General features: G+C 38.2%; 1 protein-coding gene across 2 annotated transcripts in view; it reads left to right on the top strand.

The window, feature by feature from the left end:
- Window positions 1-4,154: 4,154 nt before the first annotated feature.
- The window catches only part of LOC117407129 (calcium uptake protein 2, mitochondrial-like), an 83,203-nt gene continuing 70,017 nt past the window's right edge, over window positions 4,155-17,340 (top strand). For both annotated transcript variants that reach the window (XM_034922694.2, XM_059027959.1), the window contains exon 1: window positions 4,155-4,449. In XM_034922694.2, coding sequence (XP_034778585.1) covers window positions 4,249-4,449 — 201 coding nt within the window. In that variant the 5' untranslated portion in view covers window positions 4,155-4,248. The remainder of the gene's footprint in view (window positions 4,450-17,340) is intronic.

Raw genomic sequence — 17,340 nt, 5'->3', positions numbered from 1 at the left:
ATCAGTTCATCTGCTGTACTCAGTCTGTTCCATCAATGTGTCATCGATGTCTGGTGGTGAAAAAAGAAACGGAGTGGTGGCTTTATTAGTTAATAGCATGATTGATTATTGATTAGCAATACTACCCCACTCCCTCTCCTCAAACAGACTGGGACCCTACAGAGGGCCTCAGCTTCAATACTCATTTCAGTCCTCACAGCCAAGAGTTTTGTATGATAGAATAGGGGGTGCAAATAATCCTGCTGTATAGCAGTTTCACCCATTCCAGGTTTTACTACGAGCTTGATTAGCCACAGCGTATAGGTAACAAGCTGTGTCTGATCAAACTCCTAGTAAAACCAGGAATGATTCAAGCTGCTGTGTAATGGGAGTCTTATTCCCATCCCTGGAATACAAACAACAAGCATAATTCAACTAACACATATACTAAAGAAATATAAGAAATGCATCTCACCACACATATGAACGAGGATCTGGGTTTTTAAATGACAGGTTTCCAGAAAGGAAGACACAGCGCTCCTTGTGCTGTAGTTATTCACCCGTGGTATAAAAGCTGTATTTGCTGTAAAGGAAGAAATAGCTCCCACTCAAGTGTTTATACTGTATTTATCGTCCACACTATAATTTAAAGGGGCAGTGCCACCTTTGCAATGCTCATCAGCAGTGTCTCGCTAACATTGTTGGTGGTGCTGTTCAGCAAACTGTTCTTATACATGATGCTTGTGATTGTACTTGTTTTTATATATCACTGGGTTCAAACTTGAATCCCTTAAAGGGCTACTTTGTATAACCTACCCTGACCTTACCTGGTACATTTCCAAGGATGTGTGTGTGTGTGTGTGTGTTCTGTATAATTCTCAATTGTTATGTTTGTGTGGAGCTTATTATCTGCCATCACTTCCTAAAAAGACATTTCTAGGGCAGGTCTTTTTGAAGTGAGGTGTGGAAGCAGACCAGTGCTGGAGATGCCTTACCGATTAGCTTCAGCAGTGTGGAGTAGTGGTTAGGGCTCTGGACTCTTGACCGGAGGGTTGTGGGTTCAATCCCCGGTGGGGGACACTGCTGCTGTACCCTTGAGCAATTTATATATATATATAAATGGTTAATTGTATGTAAAAATAATGTGGTATCTTGTAAAAAAAAAATTGTAAGTCGCACTGGATAAGGGCGTCAGCTAAGAAATAAATAATAAATAAATAATAGCTTCAGTGCAAAGTGCAACGCTGCTGTAATATACTGAGCATTGCACTTCAGAAAATCAGATGCAATTTCTGAGAGAATAGTTAGTAAGCCTGGCAAATACCGATCGAAGGAGAAACAACGAGAGATAATCATACAGAGCACACACAGTAAGATATCAAACAGGTAAGAAATACATGTGATTGATATAATACTATATAAGTACCTCTATAACCTCTGACTGCTGTATTTCCCAGCCCTTTGCATCCACACACCTCGTTCTGTACACATGATGGATTGGTTACGGAGATGCATCCAGAGTGCCTGCATTATCGGAAGCAGGTCATTCCCTAAGCAGGGAGGGAGACGACTCCAGAGGTAGACGGGTTCAAATAAGCACAATAAAACACGTTGCTAATCTGTGGCTGCAACTGTCACCTGTTGAGCCCTTTGCAGAACATTGTAAGACACGACGTTTTATAAATTGCTGTGTAGCATCTGAGCAGCTGTCACTCAATTGATCCCTTGGTGTCCGTGGAAACAAATGAATACACAAGCCCATTAGCTGCCCGGTCTCTGTGGAAACATCACTCACAGGAAAGGGACACAGGGATTTGAAGTGCAAAGAAATACATGAATTAAAATGTGTTGCCTTGAGTCCCGCAGACTGGGTTATTAGAGGGAAATTACAATCAAATGCTTTGGTTGAGGGTTTGTTTTTATTATGGATCATTGTTTTGAGCTCGCAGCATACCCCATAGGGTTGAAGTGAAAAGGGGGCTGTTGTATTAAATAATCATAAGTTTATTTTTTCTTTTGTGTTATTACATAACTTCTCTCTTCACAGCTTTATAATCACCTCATCAAAATGTAATCTATTTGTGTTAAATCCAGTAGTTTCATTATCATATTCATAGTATCAAGTGTGTATATATATATATATATATATATATATGACCAGGTCAGAATTATGAGAATTACAATAAAAACAGCAAGGAAGGCCAAGGACAGCAGATGCTTGATTTGAAATCTCCCCTGATTCAAATATTCACTTGGCTGAAATAAACCTTTTTTAACAAACCACAGTGAAAGTGTATGAATGCAGTAGTACCGACCGCATCAGGCTGGATGTAACTGTAAATGATCAAGGGATATTGAAAGAGAAATGGATATGTGGTTGTGCAACTAATCCAGAACTCAAATCTAATCATGCAGTCAGTTCTGCAGCAAACCTGCAGTGCAGTTTAAATACTGACATGTGAATCAATTTAGTTATATTTAATATTCTCGTAAAAATATGATTCATATGTAAAGAAAATGGAATACTTTTTAATTTTTGTTCAAACTAGATTCAAAGCATGTCAGAAGTCTCCATTGACACACATATATATATATATATATATATATATATATATATATATATATATATATATATATTGTGTTAAATTCATAATAGCACAGAAAACTATATAAAAACTCACATAACAAAACATTTCTTAGAACAGTCCTTAAAAGGATGCAAGCTTATTCTTTGATACTTTCGTATTTCAGATTTCCAGCACTGACTGACTTCAGTGGTGAAATGATGTTGCAGAAGTTCTGAGATGCTCTTGGAATGTTCTGGCAGGAATTCTGAGAATCATTCCTGGAACAAACTCAACACTTATTCCACAGCCCCTTGCAATCCATGGAAGAAATCACCATCAAAGCACTGAGGTTATCTGGGCTAACACGTGTACACAGAATATCTAAACCTATTCCCCACAAAGAAAAAACAAGCCCCCAATATTTTAAGAGATGCCAAATGCACCACACCGAACAGTAGATATCAGCTTTTATTGGGCTGCTGATTTTGTTGGCATAGGCCAAGAATACTGCTAATAAATCAACTCTAACAATGATGGCAAGGTTCCACCCACTGTCATATATATATATATATATATATATATATATATATATATATATATATATATATATATATATATATATATATATATAAAATCTGGAACAGATTGAAACAATAAAACAATCTAAACACGCTGGTGGAAAAGGAGAGCAGTGAGCTCTAGCTGTCAGACATATTATGCAAGCTGACTGAAAACAGTTTGTAAAAGGCCAGTTATTGTACTTTATAAATCTCAAATGCATGCCCGTTTTCATTTTTCTGCAGTGTTAATGTTCACAGCACTAATTCAGCTTGGAAGAATGGCTTCAGTATAAACACCATGTACAATAAAATATTCCTGCCTAAAATTAAAGCTGTGATAATCTTTACAGATACTGTTCTAATGTTATTGGCACGCTCTCTCATTTATTGCTCTGGAACACACAGTGTTTTTGTAATGCCCCAGAATCATATTCTCCAATAAACATGTGTACAACTCGGTTTAACCCTTTCATGCACGGGGACAAACGGAATGCATGACAGCCTCATACAAAGATGCCGTTTTTCGTCATGTAAAGCAATGCAAAAAAAAAAAGGCTGTATTCATAGTGACAGATAGGGAAGAAGACGGCTGCAGAGGACTGTAAAATACCCCAGGCACTGAATGCAACTCATCTGTATCCCACAGATCGTATGCCGTACGGATTGTCGTAATGCTGTACAGTAAGACCTGTCAATGGAGTCGGAGGCATGTCTTTTCAATCTGAAACACACAATAATGAAATACATTGATAAATATATGCAGAAAAATAGTTTTAAGTACTTCAATATCTAAACTACATTCCTGTACATTGCAACAGTACGTTTTATTAGACCTGCTATGTGGATCGGTTCCATGCCAAATAAATCTAAGACCACTAGGATTAGTGCGCTGTATTAGCCTTATATTGAGACGTGAATTGGACTGCAAAAAAAAAAAAAAAATGCATCTAAATATGTAGCTGTAATGTGCAAAGTGTCTGTTATATCATACATGTACCTTGGCAAAGGTCAGAAATGTTCTACCCTACCTACTATCCTTAGACGCAAGTTCTGGGCCAAACCAACTCACGGAACGGGTGTTAATTTTTTTTTTCTTTCAAACTCACATTCTCGCGAGAAGACGGTTTGACACTTCCGCGAAGATGGCTACCTGGGGAAGAGTTTGCATGAGTTTGAGGAGAGGTTTTGGTAGATTTACAGGTTTTAAACGCGCTGGGGTCCGCCGAGCAGTCGGACCTGGGTTGCTGGGGTCTCTGGTGTTCGGGAGCGGCTTGGCATATTATCGGTACGGGTCATGGGCCGGTCCCAGCCACTACACCGTGCATGCTGCACAGGAGGAAAAGGTAGGACAACACATCTCCCAAACTATCTGTGGATTCTCGCTTACAAAACAACCACGTTGAGTATACTTTCTAGGTACTTTGGCTGTCAGATTGAACTATCTGTCATTGTTGGATGCTGCTCCCTGACCTGAGCTACCCGACCAGGTACCCGGTATGGTACCTTGGCATCAGTACAGACAGGAGCAAGCCTACACTGTGTTTGCCTGGCATAAATAATACTACTTTATTAAACTAGTGCTATCATTCAAAAGCTTTATAATTGTATTAATACGGTGCTGTGTATTTGTTGTGACGCTGCCAAGGTAGGAGAGAAAGTCGTACACAGGTGCTAGTGAAACCTCGTACTGTATTAATGATACATCATTATTTTAAGAGAACTTCTCGTTTGCAAAGACACACCTCGTCGACTGGTGGAACTTGCTGTTTCACTGTTGAGACAACAGCAACTGGATACTCGCACTGTTGAGAAACGTCAGCTTTCTTTAGCTAGCTCGGGACGCTGTAAAGAAAGGCTCCTCCCATTCCTGCAGTCGCCAGGGTGAGTAAACAGTCAATCAGACGTCGTGTTGGGTGTGGAGCTCTAACGTGTTTAGTGTTGTGACGTGGGAGCAGTCGTGTTTTGATAAACATTTAATCGCATTCATTTATCTGATATGCAAATCTGCAGTCTTTGTTATGTTATTTAGTTATTTATGCGGTTAGCTGTTTTCCAGTAAATAAGACAATGTGACAGTCGACTCGGTGTTCTAGCATATTCTGCCCTACTGTATGGTCAAACCGCATGCAAATTGACCCCCCCTCCACAGTGTTACACGGGATGATTGCCCACAGTGGGAAATCGAACCCAAAGGTACTGTAACCTCAGTGGCTGAAACATGTGTAACTAGAGCCTTCCCTAATGGGCTACCTGGACAGTTACCTTTCTGTTTAGTTGTCATACACACACTATTCTACATTTATTATTATTATTATTATTATTATTATTATTATTATTATTATTATTATTTATTAGCAGACGGCCTTATCCATGGCGACTTACAATTGTTACAAGATCTCACATTATTTTTACATACAATTACATTATTTTTTTTTACACATTATTTTTACATACAATTACTGGAGCAGTCTAGGTAAAGTACCTTGCTCAAGGGTAAAGCAGCAGTGTCCTCCATCTGGGATTGAACCCACAACCCATCGGTCAAGGTCATTTGAAGTAGGTGAGCAGTGGCATGTTACTGTTGTTCACAGTTGGCAGCTGTTTTGATAAGGTAATTTGCTCCAATTATCTGGTGCCAGGTTATCAAAGCAGATCTCCCATACTGCAGCCTCTTTGCTGCCTTGCTACCCCAGGGTTCAGAGTTCCAGAGGAGCAGAGTTCAAGTTACATTTTACACTTCTATACAAGCAGCGCTGGTTAAGCTGTGTTCTAAATATACACATTTATTATTATTATTATTATTATTATTATTATTATTATTATTATTATTATTATTATTATTATTATTATTATCAGTCATTTAGCAGATGCTTTTATCCAAAGCGACTTACAGAGACTAGGGGGTGAACTACAGTATGCATCACAACTGCTGCTGCAGAGTCACTTGCAATACCTTGATCTCATCCGATAAACACTTAGGTCTCCGTGTCACGATATGATATGTATCACAATAGGCTATGCTGATGGGAAAAGTATGTGTCCACCAATACAGAAAACATATTCTCTTTATCATTTAGGAACAATCAGGTTCACTGCAGGTAGGGCAGGCTGAATCATCAAGGATGCCTCCTCCTCACAGCACTACAGCAGACCCTAATGGCCAGGCACAAGTCAGCTCAAAGCGGACACCTGCAGGGCTAGCCTGGGTCTTCCAGGGGAGGCTAATGTGCCCACACCCACAAAATATAAAAAAAAAAGAAAAAAAAAAACACACCAGCAATGAAAAGCTTTGTCTGCAGTAGGAGCCCAGTAAAGTTTGACCACCAGCTCTAGGAATAGCATTTAACATAATAAAAATTACAAAAACCTTTAGACTGTTTTACACGTAATGGTTTAGCAATGTTATGCTACCTTCTCTGAATTCTGACTCGACTCTTCGCAGAGTACCCTCGGTCTCCCACTGAAACGCCCACAAAACAAAATGATTTCTCTTTATCCAATGGCCATATAGGAAACTAAAACGTATTCAACAAGCGTCATCGCTGTGCTTCTGGGTAATGTAGTTTAGAAAGCAATCCTTTAACCCATTCCACCTGTTTAGCATAACATGACCTTCAGGTACTGAAGGTTATTATCAATAACGTTTTCACTCTATGGTGAAATATACTCTACCATTTCTTAGTTTGAATGTAAAAAAGTATGTTTTAAAATGTACTCAAGTTCATTTTTCTTCAGAATTGTCTCCATAAGTGTAATTTAATGATCTCCTACCTAAAAGTCTGACGTAGTTTGAATCATTTTAGTTTAATTAATATTTTTGTTTGTGTCATGCACAAAAAGTAGATGGGCTCGGTTTTGTTTGGACTGAATTACGTTTTCTTTAATAGTCATTTTTCATTCAGGAAATCAAATAATCACTAATTGATTGTGTTCAATCTTTAATAAAAGCAAAATCCTCAAAGTGATTTTCTATTTGTGCGTGTGTTGTGTGTTGTGGGATGGTGAGGGAGCAAGTAGATTTTTCAGGGCAAGTGGATTTTGCTAGCATTTTGTCCCATGGACAATAATTCTTTATTTATTTATTTATTTTTTTTAAATAAATTGCACACCCCTGTTTATCGACTTCAAGTGAACTGTGTTTGGCCTACATATTTTAACTATCTTATTTTTTTGCAAGTCGTTTGTTCCCGAGTGCTGATGAGATTTTTCTCTGGATATGTGAATGTATCACTGAGTAGCAAGCTTTGTGATGATATCTATTATTCTTATATAGAGTACAAGCAGTCCACATGCAGTGGTAAACAGATGTAATCTAACTTGGGAAAGCATCGGCAGTTTGTTATTTATATATGACATGATTACTGGAAGCCATAAATAAAAAATAAGTTTGTCTTTTAAAATAGCTACAGAACCAGAGAGAGCTGCTGCTGCAGCGTTTCCTCAGAGAAAACAAAGTTAAAACATTCAACAGCTTTTAGTGGTTTGATGCTGATTTTACTGAGATATCACTGTAAGGTGCATGCCTATACAATATAGTATGCATAGCTGTCCAGCCTTTTCGACCAATCAAATAAAATGTGAGCATTTCAGTTTTTATCACTATGCACAGTACAACTTAAAAAAAAAAAAAAAAAAACTGTGTTTGTGCTGAACATGTTTTGTTGCATTTTGACTGTACCTTTTAACCTAACACCCAGCCCTTTGTCCTTGTATTCAGAGTTCATTGAAAGCTTGTGTGTGTGTGTGTGTATATAAATAAATAAAAAAATAAATAATAATACAAATAAGTATTTATTTTGTTTAGTTGTCTATGAGATGCCTTAGACCAGCTGGGCAGCTGTACCCACTCTGCTTTGGCTATTAAATGGGTCACAGCTATCATACTCAATGCTGTTGGCATTTTAAGACTGACACGCTGGAGGCCTAAAATAGGGTAGAGTAAAGCAACTATGGAATCCTTGATGCTATGTTGTTGGAATTAATATAGACATGCTGTCTCTTAAGGGGATACAAAACCATATAAAGAAAAAATATTATCTATCTATATATATATATATATATATATATATATATATGTATATATGTATGTGTGTGTGTGTGTGTGTGTGTGTGTGTATATATATATATGTATATGTGTGTATATATATATGTATATGTGTATATATATATATATTTTGGGTTGTTGCTGCAATGCTGTGCATCTCCACGTTTCTCTGTCATGAGAAGTACTTCTCATTGTTAATTATAAAATTATTTTATAATGGCGTTTGGTACAGTCAAATAAAAGGAGTCAACTTCAACATTGTTTCAACTTTTTAAATCTCTGGACCAGTACTGGGATGGAAATGAGACCCATTGCAGAGCAGTTTGATCCATTCCTGGTTTTACTATGAGTTTAATAAGACACATCCAAGCCTGTTACTATACACTGTGGCTAATCAAGCTTGCAGTAAAACCTGGAATGGGTGAACCTGCTATGCAATAGGAGTCTTATTTCCATCCTTGCACTAAGGATAACATAAGAATTTTCAGGTTTAATTAAAAACACGTCTGGTAAAAGTCTGAATAACCTTTTCATGTCAGTGCATCAGCACTTTAACCACATTCTCTTAACTCAGCTTTATTTGTGTTTCCATGAGCACTATGTATAATATTCTAAGAAAAAATCTCCAGGCTGGGAATAGAAATACAGCAGCTACTGTATGCCTCAAGAAGAATCACAAGGACTTGCACAGTTATTTATTTAGTGGGTGCTTCAGACTCGCCGCTTTCAAAATGCTGCAGTGTTACAGAGGGGTTTATATTTGAACCCTGTCTCATACAGCATGTTCTGGCTGATTCGTTCATTTGTATTGATTTATTTATGTATGTGTGTTTCTTTTTCTTTCGGGTGCATGTACTGTAAGAAGCTTGGATGTTTTTAGAATTCACAACGTCCATACTGGCACATGTGCTAGATGTGCTAAAAGAAACTATGAGAATGTTAATTATAAATTGTGTTCTCTTCACAAGCCAATTGCAATATAAAGAGGGAGAGTAAAGGGAACTAAACGAAATATTGCATGCAGAGCCAATTTAAATCTACATTCCACAACTACATGTTCACTCAACTAAAAATACAGAGATCACCACTGTAGATTATGAGATCTGTAATATATAGACCATGACTTTGTATAACCTTCCTAATATAGTGTCGAACGAAACTGGGTTAAGTGGGGCACGCTCTGTCAATAACCAAAGGTTTCCTGTAAATCTCCCTTCTATCGTTGTGGCTGGTCATTTTTTATTTTTATTTATTTTTTGCTTTCATTCAAACCCAGACCTACAGTTGATGTGGAAGCATCTGTCTTTCATTCGTAAATTGCTTTAATGGAATAAATAAGGACATGAAAAGGGAATCATCGTGATTAGACTCCTTAAGAAGTTTAGAGCTTGCTTAATTTTGATTGGAACCACATGCAGTTCAAATGAAGATACCTTCACTCTGAGCAGATGGAATGTTGTGCAATCTGGTCCTTTTGTAAATGAGGTTTATAAGACGACAAAAAGTAAGTTCTCCAGCCCTCTGCTGAGCCCCTGGAGAAACCTGATGCTCCCAACACAGGGAGATGAAAGACCTTGCTTACAGCCTTGCATCTGTGTGGTACTGTACCATGACAGGCAACTTCTTTTGATAGCACCACCCTCAGTGTAAGAATAGCTGCAACTGCATTTGCAGTGCTCATACTCTATGCAGTAAGCCTCCTACTCTATCAACATACAATTGTATTCAGCAATAAAATGTTCTTCTGCAAAGTGTGCATTTCATCAGAAAACCCAATGTCTTCCCAAGGTGTCTAGGCTATAAGCACAGGTGTTGAAAAGTGGAGGGGAAGAAAACATTTTGATTTTCATAAAATCTTAGAATAGCTAAGACTCTAATATGAGTATATTAGAGTATGATCCCAACATGTTTATTTTGTGTGGAAAATGTAAAACGAAAGTATTGTGCGATTCCACTTCAAACTGATTTTTAAGAAATATTATGAAAAAAAAATTGAGGTTAACGAGGTTCGTATGAAACCAGCTAATCTCGGGAAATCTAGTTCTCTAGGTGAGCTAGGTCCTGAGGTTTGACCTTGGAAAATTGGGGGTCAGCCTGCAAATTGTAGTTCAAGTATGTAGGAAACCTCTTTATGTGCAGAATCTGAAGAGCGCTCCACAGCATTTTCAATTACCCACATCTGGAGGGTAATATCAGATTAAAGTGGGGATGCACAGTACAGTAATCTTTGAATTGTGGAAACCATAAGCTTCACAAGTAACTGTTTAAAATGTGCATGTCTAATAGCGATAACTCGAGGCCCGAGGTCATCGTAATCAGAAAAGTACAGGTTTTTGTTCGGGTAGGGTTGATGGGAACAGGCTGTTAATACACACAGTAGGAATGCATTTTGGGAGGCCTATGGAAGACCCAAGCTGGTTTTTGTGTTCCAAGCTTATCTACTAAAAGAAACCAATATTTGACAAATCATAAACCCCCCCCAATGGAGATGATTAATTGTACATTTGTCAATGAATTCTACACTCCAAGAAGTTTCCAGTAACCTTGGTTTGAACTCGATGTGGTAGTTCCTGAGAGAGCCCTTTTGACCCACATTTTCACATGGTCGTATCTCAGGACATGATTGACCCAGAGACCTATCGTTTGAGATTAGAGAGCTTCTAATGTACCTCATTAATCAACACTTTGTTTTCTATATATAGACATAACAAATCATATCTTATTTACAGTACGATTCTAGGTGTTGTTTCTAGAGTAAAGCACCAGAATTGGAATCCATTCATTCTGATAGCTCAAAAGCTGTGTTTCATTTTAAAAACAAATCCATTACTGTGAAGAAAAAAAAAAGCAGCTCAAAGGTCACCACCAAGTTTGAGTTGTTTTGCTTCCACACATTTTGAAAACAAATGCTTTTCTTTCAGGTCTTGCGTAATTTTATTGTTTAGATTAGAACTATAAAACCTTTAGTTTCATTACTTTTTTTAGACTGCAAACTATAAAAACTATAAAAGTTTTATTTTTTCAGTTGGGTAATTTCAGATTCATATACAGTAATAGTTCTTACCATAATTGAAAAGTTTTGAGAACTATTTTCATTTATAATAGTACAGATAAAAATGTTGATGCATTTTGGGCAGCGTTATATATTTTGTAAGAAGAAAAATACATGTTCTTGTTACAGACAAACAAACCACTTGAGAGTGCTTAAGAGACAGTGGATCGTTTGGATCTTGCATTTTAACATTACCACGTATTTTTCTCCTTTTAAAAAAAAAAAGCAGGAGGTTATAAAAGACTGGAGTAAACAGTTTGAAACACAACCACACTGTTCCCTTTGACTGCTGTTTTTTCTTCTTCTTTTTTGTTAGTCTCTTCAGTGATTTAAACCCCGTTTGACATTCGCAAAGTGAATTGTTCTACTCTGATGCTGGTTTGTTTTTTTAACCATGTCATGCATATCAAACTTTATTAGGTTTTAATTCATTAAAAATAGTCATTAAATGGCTTAAAAAGCTTTGTGCTTCGGGCCACAGTGTTTCAAGTCCGCTGTTAAAAGTATGTGGGTTATTTGTGTCTGGGTGAACTAAGGGTTGGTGACACACAAACTAAATGAGCTCTTCATGATTTGCATTCACAAAGTGTATCGGTGCAATACCATGTAATGAAATAGCTGCCGCTTGGTATTCCAGTTACAACATGGACTTGACGTTTATATTAAACAACAAGGATTGCGTTTCACCGAATTCCCTTAAACTGCGGCACCATCGTACTAAACATAAGCAGTATTGTAAACTAAGTCAATCAGTACAATCTGGAAGTCTTATTAAAGTGTGCGTCTGGCATTGCTCTCGTATTAAACGATGCCTTATAGTTGTATCAGATGGTGCATGTTGAGCTTCAAGGTTAATTAACTTTGGCTCAGCAGGAATTGTGACTTGATCTTAGCAAGCGATATGATCCCCGAGTTCTAAACAAATTGTCACTTCTCTTCCAGCGTATCTGTGCGTGAAGTGGGATTGGTGTAGAATGCAGACTGATAGAGAGATCAGTTCTGGAAAGCTGTGGTGCAGATTCCAGCAATGTCAGTGTTCAGTTTTGCTCTAAAATATAAGCTTACGGCATTCTCCCATAGCTTTCAGACAGTCCTGATTGTTTACCTTTCCCAACATGCTCATGCTAGTGCTTTGGGCATTAATGGGGTTGTAAATGACATGATGCATATTACAGCTCTGAAACATTTCTCAGAAAACACCTAGAAAGCTAATATAATATGGGCCTGCTATATATGGTAGCAGTAACCACTTTCTTAAATAGGTCTCATTTTCACTGGTGTCCTGTGAATGTGCCCAGCCTAACTTTAATTATATGAACAAACAAACAAAAAAGATGACTAGGCATGACAGAACACTTTTCATGTATTGACCAATCAGTGGGGAAAAGGTCTGTATCATAATTATGAACTATTGTGAAACTTGGTAACAACAATTGTCTGATTTTAAACCTCTAGGCAGCCTGTGCGTTCTACTGTATACAGCACTATATGGTTCCCTGAGAATTTTTTTTCTAGAACCCTGGTTATGATAAGGTTCTGTATAGAGTCATTCTTATTGAGGGTTCTAAAAAGAACCGTTTGATCCAGTCCATCCCTATTTAGGTGTTCCAAATCCGATGATTACTATGTGGAACCCCTAAATCCAGGTTCCAAATATGAAGCATCTGATTATGGACCAACCCCCCCAATTGTTCTGTTTAGAACCCTTTGGTTTAATATTCAGCCCATGGCGTTCTTTTGCTTTTTGTAGAACCTAAACAAAACAAAGGGTTCCAAAAAAAGCCAGAACGCTATACAGATCTATACGGAACGACCACGGACCATTTTTTTCAGACTAACCTCAAAAACAGGCCGATTTCTTTTGGAAGGCAGGTGTCTCTCAGTCATGAGAAGAAAAGAGAGGGCTGTTGGCTGGACATCCCCATTGTGTTTGTAGGACCACCTTTTAGATTGCTTTGATCATCAGCTGAATCCTGCCATTATACAAATGTAATGTCTTCCACCTATCATTGGAACCGCTCGTACCAATCCAGCTTTAAATAAGAAATAAATGATTGCAGTGCAAGCTGTGGTTAGGTACGGTAATTCAGAAAGTAGATAAAAACACTATCGCACAAGCCTAAATTGTGTGGAGTCATGGCTAACTAAAATGTGTTGCTTTAGAGCTTGCAGAGTAAAAAGACCTTTTTAAGGAACAGTATTATCAATAGAACAAGCTGACACTTGCAAAATGCCAAGCCTATGCGTCCATTGCCTGACGACACCAACCTGCTCCAGATAAGCATGTGAGCGTCGGCATAAAAGCACTCTTTGTTCAAGATGTGTGTGCTAAAGCAAAAAATGTACCTACAGTACAGAAAGGTTTGCTACAGTAAGGTTTGCAATAAGTTCATTGTTCTCATTTGTCCAACATCCTGATACTAACCTCCATTTAAAAAGATTGCATTTAGCACCCTACTTTTTCTCCAATCATTTTGTGCCAGACGTTCGTAACCTTCTACTGCTGCAGTTTTGGGATTGCCAGCTTTCATGTTAAACTGTTAAGAAGTCCTGCTCACACACGACATTATCACTTGTTCATTTGTAACAAAAGTAAAAAGCGTTTATATCGGGCTGAGAACTTGCATTAAACTTTGGCTATACCCACCAATTGGACTCTCCTCACTTATCATCAGAGCCTTACATGGGGTCAGGGGTGACGAATCACACACAGCTTTGCAAGGAAAACATATATACTTACCCAAGTGAGCTCTGTCATTAGAGGAACGATTCTGCGCTAGAACAGGAGGTACAGCACATTGCCTCAGTGCAAGCTGATAATTACGAGCCAGCAGATGAAGGCTGATATTTACCAGCAGATCATCTCTTGGCCATCCTTAAAGGATATTTCAAAACTTTTAATACATAGTTTAAAGCCGGGTTGCTTGTGTTCTTTTAAAATAACAGACTGACTTGAGATTGAGGTCACTTCAAAGTTGCACATTCAGATAGCTTGCTTGTAAAAAGAAAAAAAAAAAGAAAAAAGTCTCAGGTGTGGTTTCAAAATGATTTACTGTATGAACCATTATTCAGTATGTTTCCTGTTGTAATGTTTTAATGTAATTTTAAAAGCTTTTGGTCACTGTGGTGAGGAGGTACATGTAAAGCAATGAAACGCAAGTACAGCTATAATCCTTGAATGGCTTAATAACCAAACACTGTCTAAATCACTGTCAATTACATCTTATTTCCATGCAACTTTTGGCAACCCCAAATCCCTATCCCTGGCTCAGTATTGTTGCCACTCTGATCTGGCTTTCTGGTTTGACTCCCAGCAGCTGACAAAGTGGTCCACTAATATGGCTACTGATGATTGTTTGCAGTCATAGCTGGACACAGCTGGCCTGTGTGTGTGTGTGTGTTTGACGGTGTGTTTTCGGTTCCAGTGGAAATGTCTGTGTGTGTCTTTGTCTGTATGTGTCTGTGTCTGTGTCTGATGGTGTGTTTTCAGTTCCAGTGGAAATGTCTGTGTGTGTCTTTGTCTGTATGTGTCTGTGTCTGTGTCTGACGGTGTGTTTTCAGTTCCAGTGGAAATGTCTGTGTGTGTCTTTGTCTGTTTGTGTCTGTGTCTGACGGTGTGTTTTCGGTTCCAGTGGAAAGTGGAAGGGATACAATCTAGAGATCACAATCTACTTTGCAAGGGGCAGTCGAAAGTCGTCACACAAGATTTGCGGTGTGCTGTGTTTTGATCTTATTTTTACCATTGGTTCCACCTGTGTTGAGATGATCAAACAGCAGGAATTAAACAAGCCTGGAAAGTGAAGTACAGACTTTAAAAAGATGGAGGTTTTTTCCCCCCAGTTGATGATTTTGCAGCTACATTTTTAGCTCGGTGCTATAGAGATTTCTGCAATTAGTTCTGAAAACGCAGTAAAAAATAATAAAGAAGTCTGTGTGCCGATGTGATTAAGAATGTCCTTAGTTTAGAAACACTAACAGAAACTGACAGTTGAAATTTGCCTTTAATATTTCTAAAGGTAACATTATTGAATGTTTAATACTCTGGGTGATAAAAGAATATCCTTAGCAAGTTTCTTCCCAATTGGATCGGCGGTTCGCTATGTAAAAGTCGAAGTGACGTTACTGTACGTCCCTGTCCCTGGATGCATACATCACTGTCGCCTGGGATAATGAGAAGACAAAGCAAGGGATACATTATATTGTCGGTATATTTTGTGGCTCTTAATTGCAGCAGTTAAATGGTTAATGGTCCTGGTTTTTTTTGTGTGTTTTTTTTCTTTCGCAATCGGACTGAGACAGCGTCTAGTGTGAAGAATGGCAGGATTGACAGCTGCTGCAGTTTCTTGGTGATGAAGCTTCCAGTGCTTCACAGCCTCCCGAGATTAAGAAATGAAATTCTGCTGACGAACCTGTCGTGCATTAAAGAAGGGTCTGGACTTTCTGATGGAGAGAAACAAATAGGACCACAGGGGATATTAATGTCTTAAACCACTTGCACTCAGTTCCTGTTTTGATTTAGTTTTCATTTACTCCACATGTCGCCCTAATGACGAAAGCATCTCCAATACAATGCAATATGCAGGTAGTCCTTTGGCGGCACATGATGAGCCGATAATATAATACTGCTGATCAGAGCCGTACAAACTGTTATGGATAATGCCAATGATCAGGGAGTTCTTATTATTATTATTGATTTCTTAGCAGACTCCCTTATCCAGGGCGACTTACAATTGTTGCAAGATATCTTAAACAGCCAAAAGAAAAAGACTGTCACCTAAAAATACTCTTGGTTTGCAAACAGAAGAGTAAGGAAAATAGAAGAGCAAAAACAAAATCTGGTCCTTCAGTCTTTTCAAAGCCATTTAAACCCTTGAGTGGAGCATAACCTTACTGTGACGCTCCATGAGCCGTATATGACTGCACGACTGTATATATACTGCCTTGGTGTGCAGTAGATGGGCAGAAAGATGCTGTCTGTCTCTAATGTAGTTTGCATTGAACAGAAACGTGGGGGAGGACATTTTTGTATATATCTAAAGTAAAGTTTTGTATTTACTCAATATATTTGACAATGAAATAGTTATGGATCTAAACAGATCTTAATACAGCTGCCTTTTAACTCTATAATAATACTTCTGGGGTTTTCCCCCTTGATGTACTGGCTGCCTTAAAACGAATGTGCATGCAGTGGAGAGAGGTCTGCAAAATACCAGCTTTATACCACAACATGTAGCGCGGTGGTATCGTGCAGCTAAATAAATGGACCCCATTGACAAAAGATGCCTCAAGGTCCTGCATGTGTAAGTAGAGATTAGTTTACTGGAGCTTCCGTGTTGGAAAATTGTCAAAAACAAAAATGTTGAAAAGTGTTTCCATTTTAGTAGCAATTTCAGAGAGTTGGAATTTTAATGCATAGGGATTTCTAATAAAGAATGTGGGCATCTTTGAGTTGCCAACCTCTTTTAAAATGATTTATTTATTTATATAATATAAAACCCTCACTAAATTCACAGTGGGCCCTCTATAACGGTAAAGGAGGAGGGAGGGGAGGGGAGGGGGGCAGCACAGAGGGATAATTGCTATGAAATATGTCAGACTTATCATTGCTATGCTGTTATCCTAATGCATAGTTTTGCTTGCTGATTTTGAAATGGGCTTACTCTGCAAACGGAGCCCTGGCCCGTGGGACTGACTGTCAAACTCCGGTCCCTGTGGACTTGCTTTCTAATCAAGTGTGATTTACCAGCACGTCTCAGACAGGACTCGGAGATAGCAGACCTCCTCTTAATCGATAGGTGCCTGCTGTTACTGTTCATTTTGCCTTTGGTTATGGCAAACTCCCACAAGACATTTCGACAAAGTTTTTAATATCGTTGCACGCTTCTAATGAAAAAATGCAATGTGGGGTAGTATATTGACCAAACTGGCTGTGGGGAATGGACATTGGCTGCAATAGTGTTTATAGTAATACTAAAATAAACTTCATTTATTTTAGTATTGCTACTATTTCACTATTTTGAGTGTTTGTTTTTCTTTGTATTATTATTATACATGAAATACAACATTCTTTACCACAACATATTGGGAATATCTGAAATGGGACCTAGACGCCTGTCCAAATGTCACTCTTGCATTTTG

This window comes from Acipenser ruthenus, chromosome 8 (genome assembly GCF_902713425.1).
Source record: "Acipenser ruthenus chromosome 8, fAciRut3.2 maternal haplotype, whole genome shotgun sequence".
Taxonomy (NCBI): domain Eukaryota; kingdom Metazoa; phylum Chordata; class Actinopteri; order Acipenseriformes; family Acipenseridae; genus Acipenser; species Acipenser ruthenus.
This window is presented reverse-complemented; position numbering and strand designations above follow the sequence as displayed.